The following is a 19,576-nucleotide window of genomic DNA, read 5'->3' on the forward strand; positions in this document are numbered from 1 at the left end:
ATGGGTAAAGCACAGAGAGAACCACTGCCTTCCACTTTCTCTACTCCCAAAGGAAGAACTCACAGTCATGGTCATATCTCAAGAGCATCCAAGTCCTCACGCAGAACTCAAGCTCTTCTGCCAGTGGACAAGGATGGACACCCATAGCATTTCAAACCAACTCATTCTGCACCAATGAAAACACAGATGAGGGTGACTCGGGAATTTGGTTCATCAGACTCAGCAGCTGTCAACTGCGTGACAGTTACAGCTTCTTTCAAGGGGGCAAGCTTGGCAGTGACAAAGATCTGCGCTATAAAGCGAAGAAAATACTAGAGATTCGGGATTTAAATCTTTCTTATTTATATTCACGATTGGTATACAATACCTAGGCTGAGTGGGACTAAATTGATGGGAAAATCTAAGATGTTAATGAGTGTCTCTGGAGCTTTCTTCGAATGTGTCAACCGTTTGAAAGGCAGCACTAGAAACTGCCAGTGTATGGAGGGGGGGCAGATTCAAAAATAAATATTCCCTTCAAGAACTGAGGAGAGCATCATGTATGAAGGAATGAGACTCTAGTAACAAGTACACAGGACAAAACTGTGTATATATGCATATATATTTACATACATACATGAAGATACATATGAGCAAACATCTGTAACCAGATGCTGTTGTAGCCTATGTGTTGTGAAATGCTAGGAAGTTTTTTCTCCATATACCTTCTCCTCCATCCTTCTGATCTATTCCCACTTAATAGTCACCTCTAAAATCTGAAGACCCACATTTTCACAAACCCTCTATTAAAATAGGGATTGCTATCCGGTCACTTTCCTTTTCCTTTTCACTTAGACAAGAGAGAGGAAGTCTATCAGCAGGCTGTCAAATGCCAGTCTTGCTCACGATCACAAGAAGCACAGAAAAGGTCATAAAGGAAAGCCCTTTCATCATATACACAGAGACACAGGCAACATATCATCACACACAAGACCATATTAGGAAGGCAACACAAACTCAGTGGACTCACAGGACCACAGGGCACAACACAAGACAGGGCTGATATCACAGACGAGCACAGACAGGGAACTGTGGTGTTGAGGTTAAACTTACAGGCACGGAAACTGGCGGAGCAATCATTAACAGAGACAGAAGAAAGCGGGAAGGCTCTCTCAAGGGTGTCCACGTTACCACGCACACGGTCTGACATGCATGAGCAGTCACGCTCAGAACGTCCGCAACCAAAACAACATGCTCGTCTCATTCTCTTGAAGACGGACATCTTGGCTATAACCATGTGGTTGGATGGGAGGAGAGGAAGAGCGGCAGTTAATGGCAAGGTCACATACAGCAAGGCAGCTGGAAGGGCACTGGAGAACTGAACACTTAGTTCACGTTAACAGTCTTGACCCAGAAAAAAAATGCAGTGATTGTTGGTGACAGTTTGGTTGTACATTAAAAAAAAAAAAACAGTGAAAATATAAATTGCCTTTATTGTCCCCCAAGGCTGTTGCATATTATTTTTTCCCCTCGATGGAGCGGTGACCACAGGAAGAAGGCATGGCTGAACACATCCCGATTCATGGACGGAAAAAAAAAGAGCAAATTATAGACAGCAAAAATGAACCACCATTCTCCCCCTGGCACAATTAATGCAGGAGGGCAAAAGAGACATACAGCCAATCGGTTAAATGAATTGCTTATTTGGTACAATAAATGGCTTTTGCAGGATGCAAATATAACTAATATATAGGCTATCTCATTTTCATCCACTTCTGGGCATTAAGCAGAACCTGGGACAAGCTTCCATCAAATTAAATGTGAAACGATTACATGTTAATATCAGACCTGAGGACGCTTTTGCTGAACTTCCCAGGAGTGAGTTTACATGATAGCTACAGGAATTTAAATTTACTCTTGACAGAACAAATATCCAAATCTGTCCATATAAGAAATGCCGCTACTCAAGGCTAACGCGGCATATTTGACATTAAAGGAAGTTCACAAATAAAAACAATCACCCAGAGCAATATGAAATGTTAGTCTCTGGAAGGCTTTTAGCTACTCATGGGTGTATTTATTGTGAGTGCTGCCTCTCTCTTCCTGCCCACCAGAAAATCAGAAGGCAATTAGGTGACTTAATCTTATTTTTTCCTTACTTAGAAAATATTGGCCAAAATATGTTAAAATAACATGAAATCTTTGCCTTACAAACTATCTTCCTGGCATTTTCAGGGGCCCTCAATGGTTCTTTTAAGGCTAGCATAGTGTGCTATGCTTTTAAGTGTAGCGTAGTTTGATACTGATCCAGAAGTTACCTGTAATACAGTCACGCAAAGCTTTTCAATGCCTTTACCTTTTACCCTTCTGGTAAATTTATACTGCAGCACAAGAGAAGACCCACCCCTTCCATGTGGGAAGTCACATTATCCCTCTGTATTTTCCTTTGTAGAGAATGGTTGCCCTCTTACTTTAAAATATAGCTTGTGGGTTTGCTTTCTTTGAATGTTACGGTCACCAGGAACGGGTTTAAATCTCTCAAGTGGGTCAAGCCCTGTTCTAAGACCTTCATGACTTGCCATACAGTGGGCTTGTCAAGCGAAGGGAACGTTATGACTGTGAAGAGCAGGCACTGGGGAAGATGAACGCGAGACCTCCAGCAGCACCTCCACTCTTGTGAGTAGGCTCACATCCCCAGTGCACAGTCCTTTAGCATCCTAACTAAACCCATTGTTTGGATTAACATGCAACCCCAGCCCTGTTCAACTCTCAGTATATCATTCTCTTGAGTTTTGCTTTTACCAAAAAATAAAAATAAGAATCTGCTATAGCATTTGAGTCAGAGGAAGTCACAAGGCATGCTGCCAATGTCCAGGCCACCCTGATCAACAGCAGTGGCTGAGTCAAGAAAGGCAGACAATGGAAGACATGAAAATAAACTTAGCCGAACAGTATCCAGATCTGGTATAGCGCCTGGAAAATCAGCCTCTTGGTTCCTCTTTCCTAATGTTTTACCTGGACATATTGACTTGTTACTTGCGAAGAAGAGACTGATGAAGATAGTTTCTTTTCTGCTTTTGTCTATTTCACTGTAGTTTCAAATTATTTTAAAACTTGTTTTTTTTTTTAAATCAAATACTGTAGCAGAGAATCCCATCAAATTCAGAAATGCTATGTTTCTCATTAGCGACGGTCCCTGGTTTTCATTTTCATACCGCCATTTCGGGTTCATGCATGGTAATAGAATATGACACATTTATAGGGAAAGAAAGTTCATATATATATATATATATATATATATATATATATATATATATATATATGGGAGAGGAGGGGAATAGGTAACTTTTGAATCATTTTTTCCCACAGAGGTTACCCTATCACAATGGGCAGTGGAGACCTCCCACATCAGAAGGCTCCAGGAGGGAGAATAACATCAAACCAGTGACTTTCAGGGACTGTTTGCAACTGTCACAGTTGGCTGTCCTGGAGACCATGCATTGCTGTAAAATTTTGTATTGTTAGCATGCAGTAACAGGCTGCAACTGGTAACCGAGACAGCAGAAACCCATTTGCTATAAGAAGATTAACTGTTAATTATAAGCAGTCACATTCCAAAGCAGCATATGCATAAAACAGAAAACATGCTAGTACTTGTCATTCCTTACCGGCCATTTTACGCTCACGCCAAATGCAAAAGAGAAATTTCAAAGGACAAAGACCACATACACACACACACACACACACACACACACACACACACACACACCCCACACCAAGAGTGATCAACATGAGGCTCAGGGACAAGACACAAACAGTTAAACATGATTGAGCCCCACATACTGACAAACCTCCGGCGCCACAACGTCTAGGGTGAAGATGACCAGGTAAGAGTGTGCCTCCATGTCTACCACCCCAGTCAGGTGCGTTGTCACCTATGTCCTTCTAAGGCCACTGTCCTAGAAGGGTGTACTTCCATCTGATGGAGTGACCCGTCAGGCATGAGGGATATACGCATAGTTTTGAGATTTCTTCTGGTCCACTTTTATTCGTGGTCAAGATCAGCAAAGAAGACCTGAAGATTTGCCTCCCATGTGGTAGGTGTTCTAGAAAATGTGGGCATTCTATTCTTGGGTTCTAAACTAAATTCACTTAGCTACCATATTACAGATTTTCTAACTTGGGCATTACTTCTCCATCACCTTCTTCAACTCTATGGCTTCCTATGGTTTCAATAAATTCTAGACTCTCAGAACCTTCTTGGTAACTGTTTTCTTTTCTATAGTCAATTTGGGTTAGAGGATTTATTTCATATATCAGAGAGAGACTTAACCCCCACAAAGTTGAGTTTCACAGACGTACAATGAACATTTCAGTATCTATTTAAAACAAAAAAAAAGTTTCTCATCCATTCCTGGGTGTAAAAACATGTCTCCTCTCCATTGGTGTGTGCTAAGTTCCTTTCTTAGTAGCCATCCAGGGCTCTTCCCTGTCACCAGAGAAAAGATTTTATGTAGATTGTGAAGGCAAAGCAAAGTAGGTCTATGAGGACATCTAGCGGTAGCTGGCTGTAGGACAGCAGCTTGCTAATGGCCTGAAGCAGAACTTGCTCTTCCCAGAGGAGAAGAGGGCCTTGCAGTCTCTCTAAACTGAAACCTGTGTGGAGCCATATTCAAGGGCAGCCTCCCATCTATGATATTCCGGGGCAGTGAGGACAGAGAGATGAAACCTCCTAGGAGAGGCTCCTGGGAGCAGTCAGTAGGGGTAATTTGCAAGCACGCTGGTTTTATACTGCACTGCACTGGCTGGTAGGGTCTCCTGCAGCTTTGCCACAGCTTCCCTAGAGGGACTAGACAAGAGTGTGTCTCTGCAGGTACTTGTCACTTTGCCTTAGGGCTCTTGGAACAACCTTATTTTCTACGAATTGTACCCATAGGCCAACTTAACTCTGGGAAAGAAGAAATATAAGCCCCTTGGGACTTTGTTTTCTCTTTTTCCTACAAAATGTTCTTGTTCTTGGACCAGTATCAATGATTTGAAGAAGTCATGTCAGTGCCAAGAATCTGATTTGGGTTCTCACCTTCCTCTAAGACAAAACAAAAATCTATGTTTGAACAGCTTCATCACTTCAGAAGAAAGCTTTTATGTGCTTTTCTTCACCACAATAAAATGGATATTCATCCACTATTTCCATTATGACTTCCTAGTAGAATTTATAGAGACAAAATAGAAGTACTTTCCTAATGGACATCACCAAAGCCCTCTGTTTACTTTTGAGTGTTTAAAATGGAAAGCTTTCTCAGACACACTCTTGCACAATTTTCCCTCTACTTTCAAAGGTTCTAATGGTGAGAAATTAAACCTGCTGCAGATGTAGCCCGCTCACTTCTCTTTCCTTGGGACACACTTAATATGGTCAGGTGCCAGGCCTCAGGTCCTCTGCTGGCTGGCCTTTCTGAGCCAAGTCTGGAATGGAAGGAAGGGTTTCAGCCTATTCTGCCTGCGGTACCATCTGCCTCCGGCATCAGCAACCAAATGGCCAGCCAGGTTGCAATTGCAGAATCTTAATTTCGGGGGTGGATTGGAAGGGAGAGGTAAAGCAGCCTTGCCCAAGAGGCCCAGGTGGAGGTTTCCAGCTGCTGGAGGGAAAGCAATTTAGGTTTCCAAAGGAGCAAATGTAAGAGGATACTCGTGCAAAAGAAAAAAAGTGCCATTAAATTAAGGTACACTTCTCAGATCATAGCCTCACTTTTCAAATCAGCCCATGGAAGGAAGCATTATTTCTTAGCATGACTTTACAGCTTTTCTTCTAGGGCTCAGTGGCAACCAAAATCATAAGCAAACCCTCTACAAAAGAAAAGCCCACTAAGGTTTTTGTTTGAGGTACATCATTAGATGTAATGCGAGGAAGCAGAGGTTCTTTCATATCCTATAAATGAGAAATGATGTCTTCACTTAACACCGTTCTTCCCGTTCCCTTCTGGAGAAGAAGAAGGTCTTTCCATGATCGGGAAGGAGGGAAGGGCAAAGATTAGAGTCAGCAACCTGGAGCACACACCCAGCTAGTTGATCTGGCTGGCACCAATCACTCTGGAGTTGGGAAAGGTGGGAGACTTTGCCAACACAGTGTTTGTTGACTGGCATTTTGTAGCCCTCTAGTTCTCAACGGCTGCTACAGTATGAAAATCTGGGGGTGCAGAAGCAACACATCCACATGCATTCCACAGAGCCAAAGTGGGCCCAACTGTGTGTTGTTGCACTGAAGAAGATCATTATTTTGGTTTGGCACTACACAGAACATCAGAGAATTTTCACACATGAAGACTACCAGAACTCAAGCGGTCAACTTGCTTCTTCTTGTTCTTCTGCAAAGGATCACTACAGTGCTGAAACATCTCCACATTCCAGAGCCAATGAACACAATCAGTTGCAGACTGGGTCTCCTTTCTCTTTCCATAGAGTCCTATATCTGTAAGTCAAGACCCAATGCTGACGGCTAGTGCCCGTGATAGCTAGCATTACAGCTGTAGGTCATACATAGAAATACTGGCCTTAAAAATTACATCTGGTTGGAGAAATGGGATCCTACGCCTTGAGTAAGTTAGAGAGGTCTAGAGACTCGTATTGACTCGTTTAGATTCCTACATGACTCATTCATGAAAAGGAGCATTCTTTCTTAGTTAACCAATGTTTTTCCTTCAAAATAAGCACATTGATCCTCCAGATGCCTAAAATTCACAGAGGAACTGTGGACGAACTAGTGGGTGCTAACTAAAGGAGAAGTTGTATTTAAAAGCAAGGAAACTTCATAGACTGTAGGAAATAATGACCACTTGTCTCCAGAAAGACAGATACTTACAGTCCCAAAGGAGTACTCAATTAAACACCCAGCAAGCACCGTCTTGTACAGAGAGGCACATATAATATGATCAGCACATTCCTCTCGCTATGGAATCTCCCTACGATTATATATAAAAATATACATTTTTACATATAAACTACTGGTGCATATCATATATATCACAACTCAGGAATATATATGTAGCCTATGTTTTTCCTTCGGGAGGCGAGTTCAAGCTCCATAGCAGGGGAAACAAGTATAGTTTATCAAAGGCAAGCATGACCATGAGTCCCGATGGACAAAGCATCTAAAGATAGAGGTAAAATACTCCAGCCTAATCCGTGTCCCTTAAAAGTCCTGAGGCAAGGCCTTCAAGAGAAACACACTGTTGTCAAGGTCTTATTTTCGAATGGAGAAATAAGACCATGTCCAGAGCTTGCTGGAGGCTGGGGAATGAGCGGATGCATGGAGAGTGGGCTCTGGGCACTCTCCAGCTCCTGGCTACTCTACGAGGACTGTGTTGGGGCATGAGCGAGTTGGGGCATGATGTAACTGCTACATGCAACACGAATACCAAAAATAAAACGAAACTGAAATTGTACGGAAAAAAAGTATCTCATCAAGAGAAAGAGCAGGAAAACTGGACTCTGGGCTGCGGGGAACGCACTTTACTCACAATAGATCACTACCAGGGTGTAGTTAAGATAGAGTGGGGGTCGTATTCCAAGGCAGCAAAGAGGAAACAAAATAAATCAAAGACATGTCAATGATTAGAAATCAAAGAAGATTCCTTCACACACATCAATCTAAACATGACTTGTCCCTTAGGAGAGTACCCTTGGTAACTTTTCAGAGGCTGGGAGGGAAGTGTAAATCATTAGACTAGGTTTGTGGCACAGAAAAAGAAAATGAGTCAATGGCAGATTCTGAGAGCTTTCTCCTTGGCTAGACATCTGAATTGAACTTGCTTCCTGGATGGATGGAGAGGAAATGGAAAGAAACGTACACGTTAAACTAGACTACCACAATGGGATCTCCACAGATGGAATAGCCATGTGCCGGACTTCTCCCAGAGAGGACAGGAAACATTGGAGGTTACTGAATGAAGAGGAATGAAAAGGGTAAGGGAGATATTGGGAAGGAGAAATGGGGTAGGGACAGGAGGGTTAGGAAATATACACAAATTTTAGGGGCTGTTATTAGCTTTGTGCTCACACAGCTATATCATTTTATGGTGAATTATTAATTGCTGCACTAACAGGTTTGGATAAATAACAGGGTGGAACAACTGTCCTTTCCAATTTTGCTATTTTTGCTATTTCCATATGCTACGAACAATGCTATTTCTCATGAAGGTTCCTTCACAGCCAAACATATCTTTTCTGATTTCTTCAATGTCTGACCTTCATGAGAAGGTTTATATTCAATTATTCATTTTATTCTAATCCTCCCTGACTTATCTGCATCCTGTCCTTCAGGCTATGGCCTTTTAATTGGGAATAACAACATTTGAACAATTCTGATTATTATCAAATATTAACCACTCGTTCCATAACCTTGTCAGTCTTAAGAGCAGCTTGGAGGAGGCCATCCTTTTGCAGCAATGATGTTGTGCATGATGGGAGATTACACACGTCACTAGCTTAATTTATGGAATGGAAATGAGGGGAATGGAGTGATTGTAAATAACAGTGTGTTTTTCACAATAGGATGGAACTAAAAGTTTACTGTTGTTTGCTTGCCTGGAGCAGAGATAGAGAAAAATACCTTGGAAGTCAAATCCTTAACTGTAAGAACTTTAAAAGGGGCATGCCACAATAATGTACTATGGGGTCCTATGAGAGACACTCTAATTTCACAGAGAGTGAATCAGAGAAGTTCTTTCCTCATCTTGCCTTTCCATTCTGCCTTCCAGAGTGAATCCGACATTCAGATGCAAAGGAAATCTTTTCAGCTGAGACCTGATGATGTCATCTCCTTTCCTGAAATCACCTGGTAGTTTTCAGGCACAGGACTAAAATCTAGCTTCTCAGCAACATCTCTGCCTTCTTGTATGATCTCACTTTGTACCTCTCTCTCCAGATGCCACAGACCGCAAAGGCCCTCCACCCATCCTCTAAACAATGCAAATGACTTCCTGCTTTTGATTCGAGCCCCTTGCTCTTCTCCCCACCCGTGTTTCACCTCCACTATCACCTCCCAAAGGACCAGTCAAGCTATGAAGTAGTAGCCTTCCTATAAGAGCCCTGACATCCTCAGATGGTCTTCTCTCTTGTCTTAGCATGTGCGTCTCTATGAATTTATATATTTCTCAACATGGCATGGGTTTGTCTCTTTGCCTGACAGAAGATTTGGAAGGGATCTCATTCACCATTCCATCACAGGCACCAAGAGGAGACCATGCATGAAGAGGTTACACAAAAGCACACGAATGGATGCTCACCTAGTATGCCAGAGCCTTGCCACTTTACTAAGGCTCCCAAGGGATGGGTTTGCTTATAAAAACACCCTTGCATGGATTATTGGTCTCAACATTCTCCCATTCATTTTGCCCCCATTGCCGCTATGAGAGTTTCCTTACAGAGTTCACCCTCTTGCTCTGGTGCTTCTCTTGCCTGAATCTAGCCTCAGGATGGCCTGTTCCTTCTGATGGAAATGATTCGGAGGATGCCTGCTGCATGGCTAAGTTCCCAGGCACCTGGTGAGAAGCACCTGGTGAGTCCTGGAGCCTGGGAGCTGACCTGATGATGACCTTTCCTCTTCATCTTCAACTCACTCAGATGCTCTTCCTTGAGGGTTGAGAGAATCAGGAAATCCTTCTGGGTATGGGCATAGTGACAGAGTTTGCGAATGCAAACTCTGGATGCTAAAAAGCTGGCCTAGACTGGTGTGTGGAAAGGAGTCCGAGAAGAAATGTCTCTAGACAAGTACTGCCCATCGGTGCTTCCCAGAAGACCAGCTTATTAATGCTCAGGCAGCATCATCTTAAGTCTTATTGTTTAACAAGTCACCTTCAAGGAGCACAGTGGCAAGACCCTTGGGTGGCATAGCCCAGGAATGGTGGCCTTTGACTAGCTTCTTGTAAGATGGTATTTTATGAGGGGGATTTTTGAAAACTCTCTTCCAATTCATTTAGCCCAAGGATATCCTTCCCCCTGTAAGAAAGATCAGGGCACTGACACCACACGACTCAGACAGGCCTCAGGGGACTGAATGTTGGTTGTATGATTATAAGCAATTCCATTGTCTCACTAAATAAAGAAGGGTCGTTGTTGCTTTCACTGGATTAAATAAAGCCCAGCTAGTTATGTAGGGTTATGTTGAAGATCAAAGCAAACATCACAAGGAGCTTTTCGAACCGTCGAAGGGAAGGCAGCCTTGCATTGATTTTTCTCTAGGGTTCAGAACAATCTCTACTGGGCTGTGCAGTCTAATTGCTGCAAAAGGTTGGGCCTCCCCAAAGCAAGGACTGCTTCACAGCATGACTTCAGTGGAGCTCATAAACTGTTTCCTGAGTCACCACTGAGGGTGCAGAGGAAAGCTGGGGTGGAAGACAACTGGGATCGTCTATGCTGCAAGCTTCTGGGCCCAGTCCAGTCCACCCCATAAAGCAATGCACCAGGGGATGGCCTGTAGGCATCGGTGACTTTTGTCAGTGCTTTTGTCCTGGGTGATCTAAGTCTGAAGCTACAAGAATTCCAATTGAAAGACGGTCTATTCCTTTTATTTGGAGAGTGGGTTCTAAGACTTGCTTTCCTTCTAGGACTACATATAGTCTCTTAACTTAGGGAACCCTCCCCCGTCTACTGGAAATCACGATATAAAAACATTCCCTCCACCAAAGCTGTAGGTAGTCTTTATTTCATCCATGATGTTTAACTGTGGGCCAGACATGTCTATTTCTAGAGAAGTGGACAGGAGGTACTAGCCTCTCGTCTGGGCACCAACTGTGATTTCTTTTTCATTTTTTGCTCTAAGCAAGGACTGGTATCTGTTTCATGTTTCTTTAAATGGTTGGGAGAAATATCCAAACATATTCAAGAGAACACTTGGCATTTAATGTTCCTCTATAGGAAAAGGAGAAGGGAAAGGAAGTTGGGGATGAGGAAGGAGAGCAGGAGGGAGGGGAGAAAGAAACACTACTTACGCCGCCTGCAGCCGCATTTTTTAATTCTTTTGGGATCTGTGACGTCATCATGACAGGCCTTGCAGTAAAAAAATGCCCTGGAGAAAGAGAATGGAAAAACTGACACATCTCATAATCCACCCAAGTAAAATGAGTACCACGTGTCCCCTGAGGTGGTGCCAAATTAATGAAACATGCCAGGCCTAATTTCCTTTTATCTTTTGAGGAGTTTAGACATTTGCAGACAGAAATGTTTGTTGTAAGACCATTCGCTTCAAGCCAGCATTCTGTGATTCGAATTGGTGCTTCTTTTTATAAACTTTTATTTGCAAAGGAACTGGGAGAAAGGTCTTGCTGATGTGACACACTAAGCCTGTGACTGTCATTTCTGAGAACAGCACCGAGTATTGGTCCTTGGAACACATGGGTAATAGCCCCAAGTCTTTGGAGTATACATTAAAAACAATTCTAAATCCCCACAGCTTACTCGAATACATATTAAAGGGGCTCAAGGATGACAGGCCTTGGTCAAACCTAAATGTCACCTTTGCCATTTCACAAGCACCTTTCCCCATTGGCCAAAGAAGAGAGGACTGGAAGTTATTGGAGGAGGGCCTGCAGAAAGATTCCGTGGTTCCCTCAGACTCTCTGGGAAGTCAAAGCCCATTCCACCCCAAAGCTGGCAAGATCCATTCCCATTATGCCTGCTCCTAGCACAGATAATGAGTAAAAGTCTCTCTCTCTGTTTCTCTCTCCCTGTTTCTCTCTCTCTCTGTTTCTCTCTCTCTCTGTTTCTCTCTCTCTCTGTTTCTCTCTCTCTCTGTTTCTCTCTCTCTCTCTCTCTCTCTCTCTCTCTCTCTCTCTCTCTCTGGAGTAAGACTCAGCTGACCACTGGAATGGGATGAGGAAAGGAAAGGTGGGCAGAATGAGCCCCAAGGAGGAGCCATCAATAATAACAACAAGGTCCCCTAATCAGACTTAAGTGCCAATCTGGGACTCCAAAGTGAACTGGCTGTGCCAAAGTTAGTTTCAATGAGAAGAACTAAGATGATCTGGAAACTACTTAACATCAGTATTCAGAGGAATGACATGGGGACCTGGGTGGGTGGGCTGAGCCCTTCCGACTTGAGCTGGTACAGAGACATGGCCATTCAGCCACTCAGAATTTTCAGGACAGGCGTCACTAAGTGGCAGGAGATGGTCAACTTTGGCAAATATATTAAATAGGCTTGTTAGATGGCTCTGCCCAACTGCGCATTAATGTCCAATGCTTGAACACATTAGGCAGTCCGGGTTAAGGTGTGATGTTCAGTAAGTTACATGCAATGCATTTTTAGCTTAAGTTCTTTTCAAATTATAATTGTTTATTGGGGCGTCACTCCATCATAAGTAGAGAAGCATCTGCACTGGGGAGGTAATAAAGTTTACCAGAACAACCTCCCAACCCTCTGGATTCAGGAACTAACAAAACCCTGGGCTTAATTCCTTTACCACTCCCAACATGAAATTGGGTGCCAGGAATAAACAGAGCCATTTGTCGACGGAGGCCAAAGAAATAAACACAGTTCCTAGATTCTTTTATGTTTTCCACAGTGTGTACATTTCTACATCATGTCCAATGCTCTTTCAACTCAAGGGGCTTTTTCACCGTTTCTTTAAATGTCAGACGTCATCTTCTTTGCAAAAACAGAAAAAGCAGATGTTTGCTCTGCAAGGCATTGTGGGTAGGAAATAATGGATGGTGGGCTGCCTTGAAACAAGAAGAAGAAGAAGAGGCATCCATTTACTTGGGGCAAGTAAGTTCCCAACCACTTCCTCTGGCCATTTTAGGGCCCCTTAGATGCTCTTGCGGATAACAGCAATGCAGCAGTAATAACAGCTAACAAACCATAGGCTGGTGCTGCTCTAAGCATGTAAAAGCATTAATATATTTGATCTTCAAACAATCCTTTTTAAACAAGCTTGGTTACAGATAAGGAAACAGGTGAGGAGAGATTAAGTGGCCTGCTCAAGGTCACACCGCAAAGTGACAGAGTCTGGATTCAAGTCCAAGTCCAGGAGCGGAAAGACCTAAATATGTTTCTCTAAAGAAATGGAGAGATAAGCCAAATGAACCAAAGTCCATTCTTTATATTAAACCTCTTTAACAATTTATTTAATTATTTATTTTATGTATATGAGTGCTCTATCTGCATGTATGCCTACATACCAGAAGAGGGTATCAGATCCTACTATAGATGGTTGTCAGTCACTCACCATGTGGTTGCTGGGAACTGAACTCAGAACTTCTGGAAGAGCAGCCAGTGCTCTTAACTGCTGAGTCATCTCCCTAGCCTGTGAACATTTTGTTTTTAACTGAGAAAAGCTATGTATTTGTGATCTATGTTGTAGAATGGAGAAACCAAGCAAACCAACACCCAGCCTTTCATCTACTTGTTACTTCTTATGTGGACTGAGAACATTTAACATCTACCCTAAAAAAAATGTTAAAAGAAATTTTCATGAATACAACACACTGTTTTAAAAACATCAAGCTGTGGGTGAGGGAGAAGGCTCAGCAGGTAGCAGCACCTGCTCCCTGACAGCTTGAGTTGATCCCTGGGTCCCATGCCGTAGAAGGAGAAAGTTGTTCTCTCACCTTCCTTCAAGGTGAATAATTTCTCACATCTATTCAACACAAATAAATAAGCAGATGCAAAAATAACCTATTTTGAAACCAACTATGGTCTTGGCACTTTGCAATGATCGCTTGCATTTATTCTTTCATTGAAATTAATATTTTATGTCCCTTGACTCTTGTTCCCCATATGTTCCTGCCCCAGCTTCTAGTAACCACGATTCTACCCTGTGCCTACATGGCCTTGACTTTTTAAGGTTTCACATATAAGTGAGATTGTGCAATGTTTGTCCTTCTGTGCTTGGCTTCTTTCACTTAGCGAAACAGGTGCTACAGTCAGACAGATGTGGCTAATAGTGTCCACGGTCACATGAAGACATCTGCTGCAGATGAAAGAGGCAGATCCTTTAAACTACAAGTTAATTTTTGCTAAGTGGAAGTTCTTTGGAAGCTACACCACCCAGATAAGCCCCCATCGCTCTCTTGGCAATGTCCTTTGTTACAACTATGCACTTGACCCTGTAATCTCAGCGATCCTGGAAACAGAACCCCACTGGTCTTAGTTTAAAACCCTGACTATGACTTCCAAGAGCCTTTCCCCACTCCTGGTGGCTTCTCTATTTTCCTGGTGCTTGCCTTCTCACTCCAAAGCAACTACCATTCCCTCCCTCCCCAGTTCACACACCAGCCAAAAGACCCCGCCTCCACATCCTGCTAGGTTGGCTTTAGGGTCACCTTGTCCTCTGTTGCTCTGTGTGATTGGCTAAAGGCAAGAGTCCGAGAGCAACTGGAATTGAGAAAGACTGAATATGCTCTCTGGAGGGTTGTGGATAGTAACAACAACATTTCCCCACCTGAGGGCAAAGCTCCCACTAAGTGGTCATCACTCCCCTCAAGCTTCCCCCATCTTCCCCTGGTCCCTGCAGTTTCATGCTGAAAGCAGCTATCACCTGCCTTTATGATGACTCCATGGCATGTTCAGAACCGTTCTTCCATTCACCACGGCCCAGACAGAATTCCTCAGTTCCCACCACCCCCATCTTCTGCTAGTTTTTCTCATCTCAGCAAGACATCATTGTCACCATCACTCATTGCCCCAAACCTAGGCCTAAGCCTTGATTCCTCCTCCTCCCTCACTTCTGTGCAGTTCATGAGTACGCACTACAGGCTCCCCAGAGTGCTCCAAATGGGAGTCTCCTTCTGCACAGGGTGCCAGCATCTCCCTACACTATTTGATGGTCTCTGAATATCTTGCCTCCTCTCCTGCTCTATCACAGGCAAGGAGACTGATCTTTGAGAATATAGTTCTGATCATATGCATCAATATGCTTCATTCCATGATAAAGCCATTCTCTTTGTAAGTGCCCAAAGAACCAGATGCAAATGCTAATATAGAACCCTGCTAATATTTGACAAAGCCAGGCTTATGATTTTCTACCCACTCAATTCTAGCAAGTGGGACTTTAAACAAGTTTTTAGACTACTAAAAGCGTCCAGGGAAAAGAACCCTTAGGGTTGAGGTTTTTGTGTTGCTTTATTTTTTGTTTTCTGGTTTGGTTTTGTTTTTTTGTTTTCTGGCTTTTATTTTTATTTTTTACTGATCTCTCCAATAAGTTTACTTCTGCAAATTGGAAATTGGAGAATGATTGGCATTGTTAAACTGTGTAAGAGAGATCCATTTGTAAGTGCCCAAAGAACCAAATGTCTTCTGATTTCTCCCCACTTCCATCCTCTGAACTATCCCAGCCATGCTGCCTCATGTTGTCTCAACACGACAAACTTCACACTGTTATCGTCCTACCCCATCTGATCTTTATATGAAAAACTCCTTCCTTTCATTTCTATCTCTGTCCAGATGCTACCTCCTTGGAAGAGCAGCTTTCACTGACACCCAATTGAAATCCTTCCTTCTTTCATTTTAAAGTCTTTAAGAACCTAAAATTTTCTCTTCTATAAATTTTGAGCCTCAGGACAGCAAATAGGATCTCTGGAGCCTTCCAAACATTAATCAATGTGCAGATATTTGATGAGTGGATCAATTTGAGAATGCTTCCCAATTTTGGGGATTCCACATTTTGAGAAGAAATCAGAAGTAGAGGATTTAATAAAAGCAGATAACATTTTTCACTTGGCAACTAATCTATTATTTTTAATTATGACTCAAACAAAGAAAGTGGGAATCACAGGACTGTGTTCCTGAGTTATTTAAAAAGGAGAATATTTAGGGATAGCCAAAAAATATGACCAAGTACCTATCTCAGAGTAACCTCTTAATTGAAGTAGCTGGGCTAAGTTTCTATGATCAAGACTTCTCTCAATGCATGGTGTTTTGCATTTTTTTTTTGAAGCCACAGCAGAGGGTGAAACCCAATAAGATATCATCATAATCTACTTTTCCATTTTTTACACAACTTGTTCAGTTTCACTCAGATTTCCAATGTCTTTTCTATAGCTTTCTGTACTCTTCATCTACTTGAAATGCCCTAACTGACAGCATTTTCTCTGACAGATCACACGCCATGGAAATTACAGGCTGGGGTTGTAGCTGATGGTGTCAGCATGTATTTGTGAATACCATAAAGCACGGGAACAAGACATATTACATTCCTTAATATAGGTGGTAATTTGTTTCCTGAGCTGCTCGGTGTTTGTGACACTCATTAGTGAGAGATGCAGTAGGAAACAGAATCACACAAATGGGAGCCCAGGTTGAATTTGCTGTCTGGGAGGTGTGCATGATGTATGGTCGCCGGTGCTCCCAGCCTTCCATGCTTAGAGCTGAGATCCTGCTTCAAACTTCCGTGTCTCACATCTGGACAGGACATAACTATTCCAGAGTCCCTGGTGGTGGGGCTCACACAGACAATTTCCTTTCTCACCTGAACGTCCATCTAAGCATAGTTCTGATGGCCTCCTGTCTCAGCGTATTTTACCCATGAACCGGATAGAGATGGATCTCTCTTACATAGTTTAACAATGCCAATCATTCTCCAATTTCCAATTTGCAGAAGTAAACTTATTGGAGAGATCAGTAAAAAATAAAAATAAAAGCCAGAAAACAAAAAAAACAAAACCAGAAAACAAAAAATAAAGCAACACAAAAACCTCAACCCTAAGGGTTCTTTTCCCTGGACGCTTTTAGTAGTCTAAAAACTTGTTTAAAGTCCCACTTGCTAGAATTGAGTGGGTAGAAAATCATAAGCATGACTTTGTCAAATATTAGCAGGGTTCTATATTAGCATATTCAAGATTTTGCAAATACATCTTGTTATGTCTCACCAGCACAGTGACTTTGCATAAGCTGGTCAGTGAAGCCATGTTTTAGTTCCTTCCTAGACAAAGAAGGAACTCTAAAGCTGGGTGAGATCATGAACACAAAGAAACCCATTAGTACCCAGAGCAGCGGTGGTGCAGAGTAGCTTCTCAGAAGTAGGTGCTGGCCTTTTACAGACAAGAAGGCCAAAGTTCTGAGCACTTTAAAAGACTGGCTTCTACGGCCGGGCGGTGGTGGCGCACGCCTTTAATCCCAGTACTTGGGAGGCAGAGGCAGGCGGATCTCTGTGAGTTCGAGACCAGCCTGGTCTACAAGAGCTAGTTCCAGGACAGGCTCCAAAGCCACAGAGAAACCCTGTCTCGAAAAACCAAAAAAAAAAAAAAAAAAAAAAAAGACTGGCTTCTATTTCTGGGTTAATTTTTGAGGGTTAGCATAAAGAACAGGAAATGTCGTATGGGCCTGGCTCTGAATGGGAACTCATTAGAAGACAATGGGCATCCACAAAGAACTGAAGACACTCAAAGTAAGTGTTAAAATATGTAACACATTTATTCAGTTGAGTAACCTTTCTGGATTACTTATATCATATTTTCTGAAAGCAAAAGTTTTGAAGTTGGAATAAAATAAAACAGAAACAAAAGCCTAAATTGATATGCAAAGTCCTGTGATTCCTTAAGTTACTTAAATAGGAACAAAGACACTAATAAAGCATTTTAAGAAATGTGGAGCCTGGTGCTAGCTTCATAGTAGACCTAAAGAGGCTTCCCAGGTGAGGCTGACAATGTTAGCCAGAGCTTAGAAAGTTGCAAACACAGATAGGGGCATTTTAATGTTCCACCTAAAATTAATCCAAACTGTTTGAAATTCTTCTTGATATTTACATCAGAAAACATGAAAGGACATTTACCCATACAATATAGGAAAATGACCTCAGACGGGGGCCAGGAGTCCTGTGCATCTCCTTCAGAACAGGAAGATTGAGAATGACTTGAAGTCACTTCTGCTTTCTGGGCCTCAGTTTCTTTCCTTGTAAGTTGAAGGGGCAGATAACAATGTTTCCTGGTCTAAATATTTAGTATTCTGACTTAAAGACAGGGAACTGACTGTGGGAAAAGACACCTTAGGAAGCAACTCCACTACTTCTGGAGGTGGAGATTGGACATGTGGAGCATGCAGGTCTCAGTAGATCTAAGTGTCTGGGGTTGGACCAGAAAGAAGGCAGATAAAGATCAACTCTTACCTTTTAACTTCTTTGGCATCGCTTGCGATGAAAAATCCTAAAGTACCTTCTTGGATCTTAAGGTGGTTCCCAGGGTTAATTAATATTCTGCTCAATGAACAGAAACAAACAAAGAAGACAAAAGTGTGAGCTGGTGTTCAGGATAAAATCTTCATGATGACACCATCCTTTTGCCTTGACAGGGGCCCCACTCGTCTTGTTCCTTAGATCTTTCCTTAGAGCCTGACATCCACCGGGCCACACATCTAGTTCAATCATGCCATCATTTAGCTCCAGGGAGCACACTCCAAGTCAGGGATATCAAAGATCTGGGCCTCAGGGTCTGGGTTTGCTTAATGGAGCTGCTTAGCTGCTCCCAGAAGCACATGACTAGGAGCACATTCATCAGCATGGATCCATTTAGAAACTGATTTTGATGGTCAGTTCTGAAACACCCTCAGCCTAATGAAGTTCTATCCAACCCCCACTTTCCCTTAGGTGATTGAGCATTAATGGGACCCCTATGTGTATACAGAAACATACATATATACATACCACATATTTCCATGGGGAATGGTACAAGACACCTATGTTATATGTAATGCATAATGAAACTGCACATCTCTGAGGCTTTGATAAGGACATGTAAGTAGACTCTATGAAGAACCTGATCTACACACTGATAAAGAAACCTATTATCTGTCAAATATACCCAATGATTCCAGTCTGCTTTCTATAAAAATGGATGGGTTGTGTGAATAAGATGTAAAAATAGTATTCTGTTATTGGGCACAATGCAGCTTAAAGACAAAGGAAAATTATCTCTAGAAACAGAAACAAAACAACTACCTTGTCTTGTAGGGATATATAAACCTCAATATGCACAGCCCTGTAAGTGCTAGAAACGGACAAGCTGGCCAAGTTATGTTTGGGGTGGCATAGAGATAAAAGGATCCCAATCCAATAAATGGGAGAAACAAGCAAGTTTCTGCTGATGAAAAGCAGAGTACTGGGCTGTCCTATGCAGAAATAATGATGAGACATTGTGTTTAATAGGTGTAGAAGTTAGCGACTTGGGAGGAAGCAAAAGACAATAGCACTATTTATTTGATGGGAAAAGCTGGCGATTAAATCAAGAGAGGTTTGGGCTCAGGTTAACTGAAGCCCCCCAGCTGCCCAAAACAAATGGGGGAGGGGAGAAATTAACATGTGATCTTTGTATAGTGGTAAGATCCAGGAGATAGTGTTGTCAAAGTAGCTCTCTCTCTGCAGCAAAACAGGGAGAGCCCAGGTCAACTTCTGCACTGTTGGTATAATTCTGATCAGATCATCACCCTGAGGTTACTCTGTTCGTAGCTGCGAACAGCACCTACCATTACCTACAAGACCTGACAGCAGAAAGCGGGGCTTGTGCCATTGCCATGGCTGCTGTTAACACTAAATAATGAGAGAGAATGAAGAGGCGACTGCTCTGCCCCAGAACTACCAGCAGCAGTGGTGCTCCTTGCACAGCACATCTC

General features: G+C 42.5%; 1 protein-coding gene across 1 annotated transcript in view; it reads right to left on the reverse strand.

Moving 5' to 3' along the window:
• Nucleotides 1–19,576, reverse strand: part of Kcnma1 (potassium calcium-activated channel subfamily M alpha 1) — a 719,714-nt gene that overhangs the window by 120,919 nt on the left and 579,219 nt on the right. The window contains 3 exon segments of the mRNA XM_042054118.1: nucleotides 1,093–1,266; nucleotides 10,968–11,044; nucleotides 18,078–18,164. Of these exon segments, the coding sequence (XP_041910052.1) occupies nucleotides 1,093–1,266; nucleotides 10,968–11,044; nucleotides 18,078–18,164 (338 nt within the window).

The sequence above is a fragment of the Arvicola amphibius genome, chromosome 13, assembly GCF_903992535.2.
Source record: "Arvicola amphibius chromosome 13, mArvAmp1.2, whole genome shotgun sequence".
In the NCBI taxonomy this organism is placed as follows: Eukaryota; Metazoa; Chordata; class Mammalia; order Rodentia; family Cricetidae; genus Arvicola; species Arvicola amphibius.